Raw genomic sequence first — 21,710 nt, forward strand, 5'->3', positions numbered from 1 at the left:
CCTTATACAGACATAATTATCAAGACTTCTTCTATTTTTCTGCTATTCCAACAAAAATCTGTTTTAGAGTTTACTACTATCAAAGAAAATATTTATATTCATTCATAGACACATACCAGTATAGTATAGCCAGGAAGATAAAGGCATAGAAGTTTTTGATATGGCCAGCAAGATGGTTTGTATTCCCTCATTATGACCCTCATTATGATTTATTATGATATTCCGAATGTGCAAAACAATATGGTCGATAAGGAATCAAGGTGTACTCTTTTCAAAGTTCTCATGTTTCTAAAATCTTGAATCTCTGCATCATTTTAAATTTGTCCATGAATTCAGAGTTAATAGTAAGAAATAAATAACGGATGACTCAACATCTCTTCTAATTGTTAGGAAAATAAAAATAATGGGCCATCAAATACAGTTTTGGGTTAAGAAAATCATACACTATAGAAATGAATTTTTTAATATTCTTTTTGGATTATTAGTTGGTATCTATGGCTAAAGAGTCTAGATTTAGATCTAGACATTTAAATGAAATAGACATTTTAGGTTTGTATATAGGCTATGTCTTTACACTATTTTAAAACTTCTCATTTCGAATAGCCCAAGATAGATAACTCATAAAACTGGTCTCTGTCTCTGAAAAAATCTGACAGGATTCTCTTTCTGATAGTCTATGATAAGAGAACCGTCTGCTCAACATTGTCTTTAATATTCGCAGCCATACCGAAGTAAAAAATAAGGTATTTCAAACACATGAGTATGCACTTTCAATAAGTGGTCTTGGTGTCTTCCCTTGATTTGCCATCGACTGGACTCTTTTTGTGGAAACAACCTAAGACATCACCAGAAAAAGAGCCGTCTAATGTTAACCTGTCAATCATAAGCGCACACACAGGCGCACACACATTTCACAAACTTTAAATATGAAACCGAACATCCACTGAGAGCAAGTCTTGATCCATCGGTTTCATCTCATTGATCAAATCACCTCACGTGGTACAGTCAATAAAAAAATATGAGCGTGCAACGAAACGAAATACGACACAAATCTATGTGGTGACCTATGAACCCGTTAGGTTTAAATTTCTGTCACAATTAAGTTTTTTCTAATAACAAACTCTGGAATCTTGGAATCTGGAATCTTGGAATCTTGGAATGTTGTTTTGTTTTCGAATTTAAGTGAACAAAAAAATCTTCGCTTTATCTGTAAAGCATCCAATGAAAGAAATGTGTTAACTTGAATTCGAAAGTTGTTTATTCAGGGGCGTATATTATGGCCTTAAAGTTGTGGATAAATTTTGACAAAGGGTTTAAGTGCAATGCAGTTCGTCAGGATTCTTTGACCGAGACCAATCTTTATAGTAGACCTAAGCACCGACATCACAGCCTGTTGTCTGTAACTTTAGACCAATAGCTCGTTGCCACGTCACAGGTCTGACGTCACGATATGGTTACGAAAATGAAACGTCTTCGTACCTTGGAGTTGAATATAAGAACAATAGGAAGACGATGATGTCTACAATTTTTCGAATCCAGATAAAAAGTTATCTAAACATCTTTGTGACTTTAACTTTATTTTTTTGTCAAAGATAACTTTTGCTATTTCCTTTTTTTTTTTTAAATGTCAGCTGTAAACAAATGTTGACTACTTCAAAACACATGACCATGCAATCCTTCTGAAAGTCCATTTTCTTTTAAATCTCTCGCCTGCTATTTTGATAGCTTCATTGATCCTACCAGCTGGGTCACTTCAAGTACATCCGGTCGGCGGCCAGACAGCCAATCACACGGTTTAAATCTCAACAATCACATAGTCTGTCGAAATCTTTCAAACGGAAGCAACTTTTAGTCAGTTGTGTAAGTCCTGTAACTCGGCTGTTACATTGATTCTAAAAATAAAAAAAATAAAATAAAAAAAACAAAGATCTGGCATCTCTCTTTACAGTTTGTTCTCTATAGGAGTCTTTTGGGGTGTGTTTGGTTCGCTCCTCTTGATACAGCATGCAGCTTAGTGGGGACATGTTTGCTCTCTACTTGTCACTCTATCCATCTATCCATCGCTACATCCCATGGAGGGCTGCCTCAACACATACCTCCATTCAGATTATTGAGCCTTCCGACTCAATGCCCGAACCCCAAGCTGTTGTAGATCTGCCTCCACATCATCAATCCATCGCATTCGGGGTCTACCTTTGGGTCGACTGCCTTTTGGTTTTGCGCTCCTCTGTTCTCTGACATTCTTTTAAGGTGACCTACCCAACGTAGTCTGTTCTTTTTTATTTCTGTCACAAGTCACTCCACAGGGGCATAGTTCACCAGTTCTAATTTCTAGCATATGTTTTATCTAAAAGTGTTATTCTAATGATAAGCCGATGTCTTTATGTGGCCACTTATTAATTCAAAAATCGTGTCTATCCACAGTGCCATGAGATTGTCATTAAAGCGTTCATTAACGTGGGTCGTCGCTCTGGTTCTTCTTCAACTAGTGGTCTACTACTGGTCACTGAAACGGCCCAGAAGGCTGCCACCGAAACTCACCCTACCGAGGTATACACAAACTCACCCATCCAATGAAGGCACGTGTTCTTTCAAGGTATGAGACATATAATGAATTAACCTGACAGCCTTGATAGCTAATGTTATTGTTTGAAAGTAAATTTTTCATTCTGAAATACTGGATTCAGAATCTTAAATCCAAAGTTAATGTCAAATATTGTTTTGAGACCCAGTTAATTCTATGTTTAGCACGAGGACAGAACAAAAAGTTTTTAACAATAAAAGTTCTAGAAGTTATTTACTATTTCCAAATGTTATCAACACGCTGTCTGAAATGTCATCATTAAGAATGAGAATAACGAAATAGAACTTATTTAAACATGGAGAATGAGACGGTATCAAAGCCGTTAACAAACAAATTGATAAAACCTGATTCTGTGGAATAAATTTGTTGCTTAAACTTAAATATAATCCAGAACAAAAACTAGGTTTTGGTAATAACCTTTGATCTGATTTTTTTTAGAGCGCCATCTTGGTTAACTAGCATACTTAAACGCAAAGAACATTACATAGACGAAGGAGCATAACTCTAGTAATACTATGTCGCTATTCTTCCTTTCTAAAGAAACATAACATGTTTACAAAAATCTTTATCAACAATATCAACAGTATCACATTCTAAACAACGTACATAAACATTCTTCCCTTTCCATAGTGACAAAATTTAGACCAGGGGCCATGATGGCTGATGGTGAAGCGCTTAGCCTTCGTACCAAGGTGTCTCGGGTTTGAATCTTAGTGAAAGACTGTGATTCTAAATTTTGGGATTGTTAGGGCGCCACTGTGTCCACATAACCATGACGTTTTGTAGAAGTAAAGGTAGCTGGTCGTCGTGCATGACATCCTTGTTGAAGTTGGCCATAGAATCAGATGACCATGACATCATCTGCCCTATAGATCGCAAAATCTAAAATATGTACTTCATACACTTTTACTAAAACTTACCTGGTCATCTAATTTTAATGTACAATACCAACAGTAGGTACATTATACTGTCTACAATTGTGTTTCTTGAATGGTCCACAGACATGTCCGGCAGTAAAGGAAGGCTACCTAAATGTGCACATTGTACCGCATAGTCATACTGATGTCGGATGGCTGAAAACTGTTGACCAGTACTACACCGGAGAAAGTAAGAACCAAGCACTTTTAATACAACCAAAAAAGTTAACCATTGACATAGTAGACTAGCCAAAGTGTTTGGCGTCTATTAGAGACTTTTAGGGCGGATAACTATAGATATATATAGCTATTTGTTTAGCCGGTGCATGAGAATGTGTAAACAGTGTTAATTAGCTCTGTAATTTAAGATATATGGGAATACGTTTTGTGTACTTTTTAAAAGTTACTGCAAATTTTCATTCTCTTCTGCATGTAGCACAAACTAATTATTTCATACCATATTGGCAGCTTGATCTTTAACCAGAGCGTCATTGACATTGTTTAGAATTTAAAAAAAAAATGATCCTGAATATCCCCAATAAAATAATTATGACACTTCTTGTAAGTTATGACACTTCTTGTAGGCTATGACACTTCTTGTAGGCTATGACAATTCTTGTAGGCTATGACAATTCTTGTAGGCTATGACACTTCTTGTAAGTTATGACACTTCTTGTAAGTTATGACACTTCTTGTAAGTTATGACAATTCTTGTAGGCTATGACACTTCTTGTAAGTTATGACACTTCTTGTAGGCTATGACACTTCTTGTAGGCTATGACACTTCTTGTAGGCTATGACACTTCTTGTAGGCTATGACACTTCTTGTAAGTTATGACACTTCTTGTAGGCTATGACACTTCTTGTAAGTTATGACACTTCTTGTAGGCTATGAAACTTCTTGTAAGTTATGACACTTCTTGTAGGCTATGACACTTCTTGTAGGCTATGACAATTCTTGTAGGCTTTGAAACTTCTTGTAAGTTATGACACTTCTTGTAGGCTATGACACTTCTTGTAGGCTATGACAATTCTTGTAGGCTTTGAAACTTCTTGTAAGTTATGACACTTCTTGTAGGCTATGACTTCTTGTAGGCTATGACAATTCTTGTAGGCTTTGAAACTTCTTGTAAGTTATGACACTTCTTGTAGGCTATGACACTTCTTGTAGGCTATGACACTTCTTGTAGTCTATGACACTTCTTGTAGGCTATGACACTTCTTGTAGGCTTTGAAACTTCTTGTAAGTTATGACACTTCTTGTAGGCTATGACACTTCTTGTAGGCTATGACAATTCTTGTAGGCTATGAAACTTCTTGTAAGTTATGACACTTCTTGTAGGCTATGACACTTCTTGTAGGCTATCACACTTCTTGTAGGCTATGACACTTCTTGTAGGCTATGACAATTCTTGTAGGCTATGACAATTCTTGTAGGCTATGACAATTCTTGTAAGTTATGACACTTCTTGTAGGCTATGACACTTCTTGTAGGCTTTGAAACTTCTTGTAAGTTATGACACTTCTTGTAGGCTATGACACTTCTTGTAGGCTATGACAATTCTTGTAGGCTATGAAACTTCTTGTAGGCTATGACACTTCTTGTAGGCTATGACACTTCTTATAGGCTATGACACTTCTTGTAGGCTATGACACTTCTTGTAGGCTTTGAAACTTCTTGTAGGCAGGGCCGGCCCTAACAATTGCGGGCCCTATGCGAAACATTGCCCGGGGCCTAGTCTGGGTAGGGATAAGCATAATATCAAAATTAAGATTTTGTATTAGAAAATACATTCGTCTTTGCAATAAATTTTTATGAATTGGAAGCTGGAAAAAAATTTTTTTGCGCGTAAGATTAGTCTCGAAATGATTATTTAGGAGATTTTTATGAGTTTTCAGGAGATTTCAATAATTTAGGAGATTACCAGAACTTTTCCATATATTTTACAATTACAGGAGTTTTCCAGGAGTGTGACAAGAGGGACAATAAGGGTGGCTACATTTATTTTTTTGTTAGAGTTAGTCCCCTTTATTACTTGATTTAAGTCCCTGTTAACTGTTTACAATGGCCACTCTCTCTTGAGTCTTTCAACTGACCAGTGTAGTTTGAACTAAATCTCTATAATGTTTAACTAATACTTGTGTTGTTGTACTATTGCTGTGTTACTCGAGGAGTGTGCCACTGCCAAGGCCGGCCCTGCTTTAGGCTATGAAACTTCTTGTAGGCTATGACACTTTTTTTATAGGCCGACATATTACGTAGTACAGCATTATAAAGAATCTCATAACATTATATATAAAATATCGCATAAAGTTATAATTTCACTAAACGTTATTTGTAAGAGTTTTTACTAATTTGCTTGTGCTATGTATGAAGTCCCAGCAGATATAGGTCAGGAACTGGGCTGTGTCCGCTGTACCCTGGAGTCCACCATTCGAGAACTGGAGAAAAATAAAGACAGGCGATTTGTCTTTATTGAGATGAAATATTTCTCCCGGTATTGGAATGAAATCAAGGACAGTGAAAGGGAGCTCATCCGGACTTTGATAAGAGAAAGTAAGTTGTTTGTTTGAAACCATGGCAACCAGTTCAAAGCAGCGCGTGACTCTATTTAAAATGGCGTCATTTCAAAGGTAGTGAAATAATTTCTATTTATTTGAAGTACATCACAAAACTGCGTTCACTCTCTTGTCCTACTAAATCACTATTAAAAAAAGTGAGATTAACAAGATACACACACACACGCACGTTTGACTTTATAATCCTCTTCCCGGTCTCACAACTTTTTTTTCTCCTCCCTTCTTTCACCACCACACACACACACACACACACGCACACATACACACACGAACTGTTAATGTTTTCCAAAATGAAATGCGAATTAAAAATAATTATGCAATGATAAGTGTATCTGGGAAAAGGCTTCGGTGCTGCTTTTTCAAAAGCTATTTAAAACAAAATAGTTGTTCCAAAATTCAAACTAGATGTCTCCGACCTTCATGGTGGAAGGCTGACGTCTTTAGCCACAGAGCTATCCAAGTATTTATAAAAATAGCCAACTACATTTTTTTACGACTAAATTTTTAACCAGCCGCTTAATGTTTTACATTGATTTGTGTATTGTCATTGAAAATAAATAATTGTACAAAGTTTCAGCTTGATCCGAGAAAGGGAGGGATAACGTGTACAAGATTCCACCCAGACGGACAGATAAATGCTTTGTAAAAAATATAGTAAATATTCAATCAATATTTACCTAAAAAAAAAGTGTCCCAATTTAAAATCAAAGCGAAATACAGACATAATTTCGATACTTGTTCTCTAAAACACATACCTATCTTAATATAATAAACATCAAGTAACAACAGCTACCTTGCTGTTTTATAATTGTAAAAGAATTCTTGAAGATGTATATCGTTACTTAACAATATTTCTTATGATAGGCGGCAATAGTCTCTACTTTACGAAATAACTTACGAAATGTGTTGAATTTTTTCTTTTTATATCTCTTCTTTAAAAATCTTACCCTCTCTGTATCTTTCACTCTCTTTCTCTTTTCCACTCTCTTTCTCTCTCCCCCTCTCTGTATCACTCTTTCTCTCTCCCCCTCTCTGTATCACTCTCTTTCTCTCTCCCCTCCATGTATCTCTCACTCTCTTTCTCTCCCCCCTCTCTGTATCACTCTTTCTCTCTCCCCCTCTGTGTATCACTATCTTTCTCTCTCCCTCTCTGTATCACTCTCTTTCTCTCTCCCCTCCATATATCTCTCACTCTCTTTCTCTCCCCCCTCTCTGTATCACTCTCTCTTTCTCTCTCTCCCTCTCTGTATTACTCTCTTTCTCTCTCCCCCTCTCTGTATCACTCTCTTTCTCTCTCCCCTCCCTGTATCTCTCACTCTCTCCCCCTCTCTGTATCACTCTCTTTCTCTCTCCCCTCCCTGTATCTCTCACTCTCCCTCTCTCCTGGTCTCTTTCTCTCTCTACACATCTCTGTTCTCTTATGTCAATAGATATAGGACTAATTGCTATTCATTTTATAATCAAACAGGACGTCTAGAGCTGGTGGGCGGAGGATGGGTGATGAGTGATGCTGGGGTCACCATGTACAATGACATCATTGACCAGCACACCCTGGGCTTTGACTTCATCGCCGACACTTTTGGCCCCTGCGCTCAGACTCGGACTGGCTGGCACGTAGATCAGTTTGGTCACTCCCGGGAGCACGCGTCCATCTTTGCTCAGGTATCTTGATTGTGTGCGGCAAATGTTTGAGTGAATTTGTGGGTCAGTGTGTTGGTCAATGTTTTGGTCAATGTTTTGGTCAATGTATAGGTCAATGTTTGAGTCGATATTTATATACAGGACGAAGTCTAAGGTCAATCAAAAAGAAAGGATCAAACAGTTATCAGCTATATATAGACGTCGACAACCTGTATTTGAGAAAGTATCAAAAGTCGATTATTTATTTTAGCGGCCCACTAAGTGGAAAAGTTGCACTTAGTTTTTTGTGGTCTGCATGTGTGGTCTGTCACATTTAGAAATAAACAACTACAAAAGCTATTCACAATGCTATTGGATCATATTTGTATAGATTACTAATACTAAGTATAACAGCTGATTTGTATCTTTAGGAAGTGAACAGATTTGCTCTTAAAATTAAATAGTCTAATCGCCTTTTTACACAAATACACCAATGTTTCTCTAAATTTTGCATGTGGTGCCATTCTGCATAGCGAAATTGTTTTTCATTTGCGTTCCTTTTATAAAAAAAGCAATGGATTATGCAGATTTTAAAAATGTGCTTAAAACAAAAGAAAAAAAAAATAGAGACGTATAATTATGTGTTCATTTTCTGTTCATATTTTTTTCTCGGCATTTATATATGCAATATGTTTGAAACCTTTTATTCGCGCAATGAATATCCTTTATATTTAGCCCGTATTATGTTTTGTTTTTGTTGCCCGACGGGCTGTACACAAACTTTCATGCGTCTAGGATTCTAGGGCAGGAAAAAGAACAAGCTTTCAATGTAAAAAATAATCTTAAGTTAGTAGAGGAATTGTAGCAAAAGTTCCCCCCTCCCTTTTACAGCCAAAGCGCCAAGAGATTTTCTGAACTTGAGCAATAGATTTCTCTGGCATCTACAGTGCACTTGTTCTCACGGTAAGAAGACTGCGTGTCCGATAAAGTTCGACGGAGTGGGACAGACCGACATTGAAACTTCTTTGTCATCTTGTATGAGTTTGTATCTTGACTGTGACATCTTATGGCACTGTTATTGTGGAGATGATAAAGAGTCTGTTCGGGACGCACAGACATAGAGAGGGAGCAGTGTTGTAAACTTGTTTACCCGCCCCCCCCCCGACTGACCATTTTTTTCACGTGAGAACTTTTTCACCCTCCTCAAATTGTCTTTTATAAACTGTCCACGAAACTGTACCATCAAAGATAGCTGGCTTGACTTTTCCAGTCGCCTCGCTTGACCCTAAATTTTGAAGCTTCGATTTTATCTTTTGAGGCAGCTAAAGACACAGCGAAAACGACCCATTTCAGTCTGGGGCTCCATGTTCAGGAGGATGACCCCACGCACATTATCGGACAGGTGGCGGAAACTATTATGGCCCTTCATACTAAACGTTGTGAGCTTCAAAAAGAGTTTAAAAAAAAATACAATTCTAACGAAATGACCATGATGTGAATATATAATTGTACACGTGACAATGTTTGAAGCCAAACACATTTCAATAAGTTCTTTTTCCAATACCAGTCCTCCATTAGGAAGCTAGTGACTTTTGTTAGAGCCATTACCGTGAACTAATGAACAATAAATTTACAATTTCCACTGACGTGTGTTCAAGATATAAGTAGATCTCTTGACCAATTTAATTTTTAGGACGGTTATATTTTCCGTGTATTAGCTATTGACATGGGCGTAGCTTGGAATTTTCCATCGTTTCGGGGCACGGTGGCTTGACTTCTTTTGGGGCCCCTGCATTTTGCGTAATATTAACTTTTAATGTAAAAAAAACTCAGTTGGAGGCCCCCTCCAAGTTGGGGCCCTGGAGGATTTTCAAATTATCCCCCCTTCCCCCCCCCCACACACACACCATAGCTACTCACCTGGCTATTGATTGTTTTTTTCAAAGATATGCATACATTCGTAATTTACTTACTCACCTGTAAGTCATGAAGAGTTGGCAAGCTAGTAAGAGGAGTCGTAGATGTTGTAAGATATGGTAATCTACATTGTAGTATTAATTAAATTATGTGGAATATTGTTATCAATGGACTAGTATATAAGTAATGCAATTAAAGTATATGATGCTTAATAACACATAAAAATATAGAAAAATATATATAAAAAAAATTAACACATTATTTATTTTCTTACATTTTTGTCTTATTTCGATAAATGTCAAACAACAGAACGAAAAGATATGTGGTTGTTAAAATACAAAGTGAAAGTACTCGTTCTTTTCCAATGCTCAACTCGAGAACAAATATTACAAAAAAAAATAATAACAATGCTGAGTTTTCATTTCAGATGGGGTTCGATTCTTTGTTTGTTAGTCGCATAGATTTTGAAGATCTGGCGGAGAGAAAGAGAACCAAGAACATGGAGTTTGTCTGGTACACTAGCCCCCTGAACTTAAGTAGGTACACGTCATTTCAGGGCGCCTTGGGGCTGAAACAATAACGGGCCATATTGTACGTTGTTTTTATTGCAACTACTTGACTGAATTAGAGGTTAAATGAATTAGAGGTTAAATGAATTAGAGGTTAAATGAATTAGAGGTTAAATGAATTAGAGATTGAATTAATAAATTAGAGATTGAATTAATAAATTAGAGATTGAATATATTAGAGACTGAATGAATTAGAGATTGAATGAATTAAAGATTGAGTGAAATAGAGATTGAATGAATAAAAGATTGACTGCATTGGAGATTAAATGAATTAGAGATTTCATGAATAAGAGGTTAAATGAATTAGAGAATGAATGAGTTACAGATTGAATGAATTACAGATTGAATGAATTAGAGATTGAACGAATTAGAGATTGGATGAATTAGAGATTGGGTGAACTAGACATTGAATGAATAAGAGATATTTTCAAACAAAACTGTTCTGTTCAACATTTTAATTTCACAAATGTAGTTTTAATTTTTTCGTTTTAAAGATTTAGTTTCACTTTTATATGTTAAACATTTCACATGAACATCTCACATGAACATTTCACATGAACATTTCACATGAACATTTTACATGAACATTTCACCTATCTAGTTGTAGACTAACCTCAGGACTTCTTCCAGGGAACAGATCCTCGCTGTTTACACAAGTCACTTATGACGGGTACTACGCTCCGAATGGCTATGTCTTCGACAGCGGGTCCTCCTCATCACTTAAGGTACAAATCTAGTGATGTAGGCTAGTTGATAACAGAGATTGAGATTAACCACATGCCAAATCTAAATAATTTCTATAAATTACATATGTAGACACACATTGAATCAGACTTAAGGACTGTTTTAGAATACATCATTGCTAAGGCTATATTCTCCTGTGCTATACTAACCCTAAAGCTCTCTTTCCGTTTTATCTGACAAATAACGTATCTTATCTTATCTTATCTTATATAATACAGACGTTACTGCAAAAAAGAAGATGATTACGTCCTACGCGTCATGCATGTATGAGGGTATGGTGTGGCTCAGTAAACCAGAGTGACACTTAGTGGCTAAGATAGTGCCAAATCTCGAAACTACCTGCAAAATTCTATAGACCAATTATTCAATTGGTTTCAGATAGGAAGTTAGTGTACAATAATATATATTTTTTTAAAGATTGATAATACAATGTTTTCTGAATAAAACACGGCGATGGTATGTACATTTTGTCTCAGGTAATGCCAGCGTGTTGTGTGATTCCTGTAGGGTTCAGGGCGATTCATTTTTGCTTCTGTTGTCTACTGTTAAAAATTCTTTTAGTGCACATAGGAAGACCCATCTATCAGGAACTTCGTCTCAGGGCGTACAGAAGTATACGTCACATAAAAAAAAAATCTGTAAGGACTCAACTTCCCTCGATATTCAATCCGCCAGGTGTCACTGTAAAACTCCACCAAATGGCCAAACTCTAGCGCCATTTATATAGATCACAAAACAATATCTTAGCGCTCACATACCCACAATATGAACTGAACAGATACACTGGACAGGCACACTGGACAGATACACTGGAGAGGCACACTGGACAATTACACTGGAATAATACACTGGACAGGCACACTGGATAAACACACTGGACAGATACACTGGACAGGCATACTCTAACTTCTCGTCGAAACACATGCAAAAATCATTTAACACGCTTATCTCACATGAATCCTAACAAATAAGAATAACTCTACATACCAGCTACCAACATTCGAGCTACCATTTCTTTATTTCTTCAATACAATTTTTTTTATTTCTTTCTATTTAGGTGTCAGAGCTGGACGCTGTCCACTTTCTCAAAATAATCAAGCTACGGGTAAGAAATCTGACCTGCTTTCTGACCTATATTTAGTTCCATTGATTAGGTGTTCTCTTTAATTACATGTTCTACCTGCTAATTTATAACTGTATATAAAGAAGATTGACATTTACACACCCTCCTGCCACTGTTCTACTTTATAGCTGAGGCATTTCTAAAGCAGAGGTGAAACACATTGAGAGGGAGTAAGTTGAATTCACACTTGTTTCGCCCATGGCGTTAAACCGTTTTATTTTTAAACATTTCTATATACAAAAAAGGCTAGACCTTTAGAATTAGGTAGAATTAGTTCATAAGAAAAGATTAATCGTTCATCATTATCGTATTAACAACGTCAAGAGGAATAACATGTCTAGGTATAAGAAAAAAGTTCAACATTTGATTCTGTTGTTTCATTTTACACGTAGCTATCTATTTGTAGCTAAGTATAATGTATTCTCAACTCCAACTCGTTTTTATTCATGACACACAATATTCGTCTCAATACTGTACAATGTTGCAATGCACATATCCAAACAAGTTTTAGTTTACTATCCTTAGGATAACAATTAATAAAAAATGTACATTTTTTCATGATAATGTTCATATTGATAAATATAATCAAGCTAAGCTTAAAATCACTCTAGCTCCTGGCTACATTCTTTGCTGTTTCGTTTAGGTTCGTATACTTTTGCTTGTATATTCAACAAAAATAAGAGCGAATAAAAGATTCCACTCTTTCTAGAAGGTATAAAAAACGAGAACCAGTTCAGTATTATTGATGTATTCCTGCGAGGTAAACACAAACAGAAACTCTCAAACCCAAATTTCCATCGAAAAACTCATCATGGAGCCAGCAGCAGAGCCAACTTAATTTCCCAAATGAGCGATAATATCTAGACATAGCCTCATCCCTACTAGATCCGGCCCCTAAAATACGACATTTGTTTCATCGTCTGTCTATTGATTCATTTCTTTCATTGTCCAGGCCCAGAGCTATAAAAGCAAACACATCCTTGTCCCAATGGGCTCGGATTTCGGATACAAAAACGCAGAGACTTGGTTCCAATATCTTGATCCATTAATCAAGGCAGCCAATGAAATAGTAAGTGATTATCTTTATTTATTAGCTTTCTTTTTGGTTTATAGTTCACGTCTGTGTTTGGAGATAAGTCTCGGATAAGTCACATTATCGTGATAGGTATTAATCAAGATATGATAGATTAGGGATAAGCCACATTATCATGATAGGTATTCTTAAATCATAATACATCAAGGATAAGTCACATTATCATGATAGGTATTCAAACCATGATAAGGCAAAAATTAATCACATTATCACAAACATTAATGAAACTCTGAACACATTTTTAAAACTTTATTTTTAAAAAAATGTAATCGATATCATGAAGATATTTTTTTTGTGTCAATGAACACATGTGCATGCAGCAGGAGCCCTTGTCTGACGTAGCATGGCTATGAAGAAATAATTTTCAAACTTTGAGGAGTGATGAGCGTATATTGGAAGATCATATCTCAACAATGTTTACGTCTGTAATGTTCGATCAGCATGTTGCACCCATCTGTGTTGACTAGGTTACCGATAAAAGGCTTTTATATTGACGCTCACAAATAATTTAAAATGAAATTGAAGTAGATATTGTACGTTTTCATTATGTTTTGATACTTATTTTGGCGCGAAAGCTCCGGTGCTGGGGCGGTCGACCGCCCCTCAGTACGCCACTGCTTTGAATTTATTGCAGAATTTTAAAGTTAGATTGTAGAGTGATTGGACTAGCTTGTAAAATATTATTGGCATTTATAGAGCTGCTGCATAGAGCAAGGACGAGGCTATTGCAATGACAATGTCCTATTTATACCTGTTTCAAATAAAAAAGTTATTGATTTTGTAGCAATTGAGAGGAAGAACAAAATTCCAGAAACTAAAGAGGTGCTCAGAATAGTCTAGACACAAGATATAGCGGGAGAGTTTATGAATTTAAATATGTGTCTGTGCTGAACTAAACTAATACAAAGAAATGTAGACTAATATGTTTAATTATCGCTCTTCTGGAAATCTGAATCTTGAAAACAAAAACTTCAAAAATTATCAAGAAGTTTTCATCTCTGTAACATCACGTTTTTGCTAGTACAATAACAAATTAACTTTACACAAACTCAAACTTAATTTATATGTTTATTTATTTTGTTTCTTATCTCAGGGCAGTCCAGGTTTTCAAATGAACTTCCTGTACTCTACCCCATCATGCTATACGTTTTACGTCAACAAAGAGAAGTTAACTTACGAGGTGAAGAAAGATGATTTTCTCCCTTACTCAGTTCCCCCATCAGCTTTTTGGACAGGCTATTATACGACCAGGGGCGGATTCAAGAAGTTTATCAAGCTGGCTGGTCAAATTTTGCAGGTGAGATACATAGTTACATTAGTTCAACAACTCATTTAGTTGTGCGTGGAATTCTAAATATTTGAACACACAAGTGAGAAAAGTAAAACCGCGTGCGTAGTGTCCCACAGGAAAGATTACTTGTTCTCCCCCCCCCCTCTTTTTTTTACTGAGCCGCGCTCTCTGTCGACGCGAAAGCTACGTAAGGTAACTCTAGTCCGACTTGCAGAAATAAAAGAGTTATCCTTCCATGACTTTTTTACCGAGGGTTTGAGAGTTGGCGTGCGTGCGTGGTCAACATATGGGCATATGGAGAAGAAGGTGGCAGGGCAACATATGGGCATATGGAGAAGAAGGTGGCAGGGCAACATATGGGCACATGAAGAAGAAGGTGGCAGGGCATCATATGGACATATGGAGAAGAAGGTGGCAGGGCATCATATGGACATATGGAGAAGAAGGTGGCAGGGCAACATATGGACATATGGAGAAGAAGGTGGAAGGACAACATATGGACATATGGAGAAGAAGGTGGCAAGGCAACATATGGGCATATGAAGAAGAATGTGGCAAGGCAACATATGGACATATGGAGAAGAAGGAGGAAGGACAACATATGGACATATGGACAAGAAGGAGGAAGGACAACATATGGACATATGGAGAAGAAGGTGGCAAGGCAACATATGGACATATGGAGAAGAAGGAGGAAGGACAACATATGGACATATGGAGAAGAAGGTGGCAAGGCAACATATGGACATATGGAGAAGAAGGAGGAAGGACAACATATGGACATATGGAGAAGAAGGTGGCAAGGCAACATATGGGCATATGAAGAAGAATGTGGCAGGGCAACATATGGGCACATGAAGAAGGTGGCAGGACAATATATGGGCATATGGAGAAGAAGGTGGCAGGACAATATATGGGCATATGGAGAAGAAGGTGGCAGGACAATATATGGGCATATGAAGAAGAATGTGGCAGGGCAACATATGGGCATATGAAGAAGGTGGCAGGACAATATATGGGCATATGGAGAAGAAGGTGGCAGGACAATATATGGGCATATTTAGAAGAAGGTGGCAGGACAATATATGGGCATATGAAGAAGAATGTGGCAGGGCAATATATGGGCATATGAAGAAGGTGGCAGGACAATATATGGGCATATGGAGAAGAAGGTGGCAGGGCCACTTATGGGCATATGAAGAAGGTGGCAGGACAATATATGGGCATATGGAGAAGGTGGCAGGACAATATATGGGCATATGGAGAAGAAGGTGGCAGGGCCACATATGGGCATATGAAGAAGGTGGCAGGACAATATATGGGCATATGAAGAAGGTGGCAGGACAATATATGGGCATATGAAGAAGGTGGCAGGACAATATATGGGCATATGGAGAAGGTGGCAGGACAATATATGGGCATATGAAGAAGAATGTGGCAGGGCAATATATGGGCATATGAAGAAGAATGTGGCAGGGCAATATATGGGCATATGAAGAAGGTGGCAGGACAATATATGGGCATATGGAGAAGGTGGCAGGGCCACATATGGGCATATGAAGAAGGTGGCAGGACAATATATGGGCATATGAAGAAGAATGTGTCAGGGCAATATATGGGCATATGAAGAAGGTGGCAGGACAATATATGGGCATATGGAGAAGAAGGTGGCAGGGCCACATATGGGCATATGAAGAAGGTGGCAGGACAATATATGGGCATATGGAGAAGAAGGTGGCAGGGCCACATATGGGCATATGAAGAAGGTGGCAGGGCCACATATGGGCATATGAAGAAGGTGGCAGGACAATATATGGGCATAGGGAGAAGAAGGTGGCAGGACAATATATAGGCATATGGAGAAGAAGGTGGCAGGGCAACATATAGGCATATGGAGACGAGAAATTTCTTGGCAACACATAGACGCATGGAGTTGACAAGTTACATGCAACATATGGACATTGATAATTGACATTCCTCTGCCCATTGGCAAGTATTTTTAAGCTACAAACTTGTTTTCATCCACTAAAGTAGAAAATATAGCAAATATAGCAAAGAACAAATTTTTAGATTCAACACTAACTTAATAACCTAGTATCAATAATGATACTTCTATATCTTCAGCGAAGAAACTAAAATAATTAATTACCAATAGTTTTTCAGCTAATTGGTTAATTTTTTTTTATTGATATTTGTGTTGTCAGGTAAAAGAAATAATTGTGCAAAATTTCAGCTTAACCCGAGGTTCGTTGTGGGAGAAAAAACGTGTGCAAACTCTTTACCGGACAAACAGACAGATTTATTTGATATAAGCTTTATAAAAAAAAATAGATATCTGATCAAGATTCCAGAGTGTGTCCTCTTGATTGAATAAAAGTATGAAGCCTCTCGTCCACGGAGCAAGACATAAATCAAACCATGGTTTGTTTTTGTACAGTATTTTAAAATATTTTAGACCATTTTCTTCCTATTCACAGAATGTTCAGATCCAGGCATTGATGTATAGTGTATGAGCTATTTCAATATTTCCCAGCCACTGAGACACAGTTATGTCCCTTGCAAAAATCAATGAAGAATGTTTCTGTGTTTCAAAGGCTTTTTTTTTTCAAATCAAATTTTTTTCCTCCTAAGTTTTTTCTCAATGTCAGATTGAGGACACAGTATGGGAACTCCCAATTCAGGGAAATAGAAAATACACTCCAATGAGGACCTAAACTGTCAGGAAGTTTATCACAACGGAAAAAAAAAATCATGCATTTTTGTAAAATGATATAAAAGCTAAATCGACTAACGACGGACAATGGTTATGACTGCGCTAGTTTTGGCAAAATATGTAGGTCGCAGCTGGGGCTGCATAACTACGGGAAATGCTGCATTGCTCTATAATGTTCGAACTCGAAGACAAGCCTTATTACAGTGCATTACTGAATATTAAAAAGAAAAAAAGTATAGTGATAGAACACTCACCTATGCAAGAGCTGCGCAATAATGTAAACAAACATTAGAATAATAAGAGTTATCAGCTTCCACTGGATTCGCCAATGTACAAGAAATATTCATACCATGGTTTTGTTTTGATTGTCTAAAGTACAAATAAACAACAACATTTGGCGTTATTTTTCACTTCAAAACCAATAATAATAATGTAATTTTTCAGATAAACACTTGGCGTTGTTATGCACTAAAAAATCCAAACAACCAAATTAGCGATTACGAGTTTTCTTATATTACATTTTTTTGCTTAAAGAAGAAATCAGTTTTTAAATATTATTTCTAGTTTTTGCGATCTAAACAGCACAGACGGACATGCAGACCACACAAAACTAAAAGCGAATTTAGCTCTTTCCGAGGCTACAGATACTGCAATCCTCAGAACAAGACCAAATCTTCGGATTTGCTATCAAACTCCCACGCTCTTATTTGTAGTAGTTATTTAGTTACTTCAATAATATGTCTCTCTGACAATCTAGTTTTCTTTGATGTATCAATTAAAAATCAAACATATATTATCTGATCTCAAGAATTCCTTTCATTTCACTCGTCTAAGATCATAAAATACCCTCCTTATATTGAGTTAATTGTCTTTTTTTTTTTAAATTCATCTCTTTTTTTCTTATCTCCTCCAATTACTTTGTCCAGTGTCCTTACTTTACAGACGTCTAGAAAAATGAGAAATACTTGCATACCTGTTTTAGATTTCACAATTTTTGTGTTAGCAATCTGATTTTGAAAACCAGATTCTTTGGCAATTTACATTCCATCGCCTTGACCTCACCAGTGCGTCTTTCTAAGATATAGTTACGTTATATATAGAGATGTTTATATTAATGTGAATGTATTTTTGTTACAGGCATGTAAACAGATTTCAATCTTCATGGATTTAACAGATTCTTTCTACCATGTCAATGCACTGCGTAAGTATTTTTTTTTTTTTGCTATGACACTTTGGGGTGTAGTTAATTTGAGCATTAAGACTGCTACAACGTATTCATGACCAGATTTTACGAGCCGTAAAAAGGAAAGAAACGCAGCTCCAAGTGATTGAACTAAATGTTTCAGGGCCAGCCTTATAGTTTTCCTGAAAGTTTCCACAAGATCCCTGCCACCCGAGATAAAGGAACTAATGATAAAGCTTTAAGAACTGAGAGAAGAAATAAACCAGAGCAGAAAGTCACGGCAATCCTCAAAACAGAAAGACACGACAATCCACAGAACAGAAAGACAAGGCAATCCACAAAACAGAAAGACACTGCAATGCACAAAACAGAAAGACACGGCAATCCTCAAAACAGAAAGACACGGCAATCCACAAAACAGAAAGACACGACAATCCACAAAACAGAAAGACACGGCAATCCACAAAACAGAAAGACACGACAATCCACATAACAGAAAGACACGGGAATCTACAAAACAGAAAGACACGACAATCCACAGAACAGAAAGACACGGGAATCTACAAAACAGAAAGACACGACAATCCACAGAACAGAAAGACACGGGAATCTACAAAACAGAAAGACACGACAATCCACAGAACAGAAAGACACGGGAATCTACAAAACAGAAAGACACGACAATCCACAAAACAGAAAGACACGGGAATCTACAAAACAGAAAGACACGGGAATCTACAAAACAGAAAGACACGGGAATCTACAAAACAGAAAGACACGGGAATCTACAAAACAGAAAGACACGGCAATCCTCAAAACAGAAAGACACGGCAATCCACAAAACAGAAAGACACGGCAATCCACAAAACAGAAAGACACGGCAATCCACAAAACAGAAAGACACGGCAATCCACAAAACAGAAAGACACTGCAATGCACAGAACAGAAAGACACGGCAATCCACAAAACAGAAAGACACGACAATCCACAGAACAGAAAGACACGGGAATCTACAAAACAGAAAGACACGACAATCCACAGAACAGAAAGACACGGGAATCTACAAAACAGAAAGACACGACAATCCACAGAACAGAAAGACACGGGAATCTACAAAACAGAAAGACACGGGAATCTACAAAACAGAAAGACACGACAATCCACAAAACAGAAAGACACGGGAATCTACAAAACAGAAAGACACGGGAATCTACAAAACAGAAAGACACGGGAATCTACAAAACAGAAAGACACGGGAATCTACAAAACAGAAAGACACGGCAATCCTCAAAACAGAAAGACACGACAATCCACAAAACAGAAAGACACTGCAATGCACAAAACAGAAAGACACGACAATCCACAAAACAGAAAGACACTGCAATGCACAAAACAGAAAGACACGGCAATCCACAAAACAGAAAGACACTGCAATGCACAAAACAGAAAGACACGGCAATCCACAAAACAGAAAGACACGGCAATCCACAAAACAGAAAGACACGACAATCCACAAAACAGAAAGACACGGCAATCCACAAAACTGAAAGACACTGCAATGCACAAAACAGAAAGACACGGCAATCCACAAAACAGAAAGACACGGCAATCCACAAAACAGAAAGACACGACAATCCACAAAACAGAAAGACAAGGCAATCCACAAAACAGAAAGACACTGCAATGCACAAAACAGAAAGACACGGCAATCCTCAAAACAGAAAGACACGGCAATCCACAAAACAGAAAGACACGACAATCCACAAAACAGAAAGACACGGCAATCCACAAAACAGAAAGACACGGCAATGCACAAAACAGAAAGACACGACAATCCTCAAAACAGAAAGACACGACAATCCTCAAAACAGAAAGACACGACAATCCACAAAACAGAAAGACACGGCAATGCACAAAACAGAAAGACACGACAATCCACAAAACAGAAAGACACGACAATCCTCAAAACAGAAAGACACGACAATCCACAAAACAGAAAGACACGGCAATGCACATTGGCTTTATCTGGAATATTTTATTCATTGTGCAGCAAAACGTTTACATATTCTTTGCCAGTCACATGAAGAGTGCCAAATCTCAGGATAGATAGATAGATAGATAGATAGATAGATAGATAGATAGATAGATAGATAGATAGATAGATAGATATAGATAGATAGATAGATAGATATAGATAGATAGATAGATAGATAGATAGATAGATAGATAGATAGATGAAATCTCTAGAACACTTTCAGTTCAATCCTTCCTTTTTTAAATTCAAATTAAATGAAATGTTTATTTTTTCCTGTCCTGGCATCTGTTCTGTTTTCTGTGGGCTTACAGATGTGTTTACGTGTGTGTATAGTTGCGTTTACGTGTGTGTATTTAGATGTGTTTATGTGCGTGTCTGTGTTTTAATGATTTCGTGTTTTGTTAGCCTAATGAATTAAAACTGTTTCTCTGCAGGAGACGCTATGGGAATAATGCAACACCATGACGCCGTCACGTGAGTACTGGACTTTGAACTCTTTGAAGTTTTGATAAAATAGTTTGCGAGGTTGTACAGGGGCGGAAAAAGATGGCAATTTAGGATGGAAGTGTTAGCTATTTACAAAGAATAATTTTACGCCCCTCCCCCCCCCCCCAAAAAAAAAAAAACGAATGAGATCGTAGTCTCAGGCACTACATAAACGTATCGAAGTTAACACTGCGTTGATGACTTTAATCAGGCCGGATATGGCCCGAGGTTCTTAGTTTGGGTATTATTTATTTAAAATAAATAACGACTTTGATTCAAACCTATTCCAAATATTAAGACATCTGATCAACTGCCAGTGTATATACATATTTGGTGGTCTCTTGTAACAGTGTCGCATACCTTATCTCCAACTCAGAGAAACAAAAGGGGGAAATTGAAGAAAAACCATACGGAGAACTGCCTGATCTGGAAACCACTGCCCAGTTCATCTCAGATATAGGATTACTGATCTGAACTGCCTGATCTGGAAACCACATTGCGCAGTTCATCTCAGATATAGGATTACTGATCTGAACTGCCTGATCTGGAAACCACATTGCGCAGTTCATCTCAGATATAGGATTACTGATCTGAACTGCCTGATCTGGAAACCACATTGCGCAGTTCATCTCAGATATAGGATTACTGATCTGAACTGCCTGATCTGGAAACCACATTGCGCAGTTCATCTCAGATATAGGATTACTGATCTGAACTGCCTGATCTGGAAACCACATTGCGCAGTTCATCTCAGATATAGGATTACTGATCTGAACTGCCTGATCTGGAAACCACATTGCGCAGTTCATCTCAGATATAGGATTACTGATCTGAACTGCCTGATCTGGAAACCAC

At 37.3% G+C, this 21,710-nt stretch overlaps 1 protein-coding gene across 3 annotated transcripts in view; it reads left to right on the forward strand.

Moving 5' to 3' along the window:
- The window catches only part of LOC106056079 (lysosomal alpha-mannosidase-like), a 134,844-nt gene that overhangs the window by 43,028 nt on the left and 70,106 nt on the right, over nucleotides 1-21,710 (forward strand). For all 3 annotated transcript variants that reach the window (XM_056021494.1, XM_056021491.1, XM_056021493.1), the window contains exons 2-12: nucleotides 2,425-2,596; nucleotides 3,586-3,691; nucleotides 5,879-6,058; nucleotides 7,550-7,743; nucleotides 10,046-10,154; nucleotides 10,818-10,912; nucleotides 11,989-12,036; nucleotides 13,007-13,123; nucleotides 14,241-14,444; nucleotides 18,289-18,352; nucleotides 20,804-20,843. In XM_056021494.1, the coding sequence (XP_055877469.1) occupies nucleotides 2,429-2,596; nucleotides 3,586-3,691; nucleotides 5,879-6,058; nucleotides 7,550-7,743; nucleotides 10,046-10,154; nucleotides 10,818-10,912; nucleotides 11,989-12,036; nucleotides 13,007-13,123; nucleotides 14,241-14,444; nucleotides 18,289-18,352; nucleotides 20,804-20,843 (1,325 nt within the window). In that variant the 5' untranslated portion in view covers nucleotides 2,425-2,428. The remainder of the gene's footprint in view (nucleotides 1-2,424; nucleotides 2,597-3,585; nucleotides 3,692-5,878; nucleotides 6,059-7,549; nucleotides 7,744-10,045; nucleotides 10,155-10,817; nucleotides 10,913-11,988; nucleotides 12,037-13,006; nucleotides 13,124-14,240; nucleotides 14,445-18,288; nucleotides 18,353-20,803; nucleotides 20,844-21,710) is intronic.

This window comes from Biomphalaria glabrata, chromosome 2, assembly GCF_947242115.1.
Source record: "Biomphalaria glabrata chromosome 2, xgBioGlab47.1, whole genome shotgun sequence".
Classification (NCBI taxonomy): Eukaryota; Metazoa; Mollusca; class Gastropoda; family Planorbidae; genus Biomphalaria; species Biomphalaria glabrata.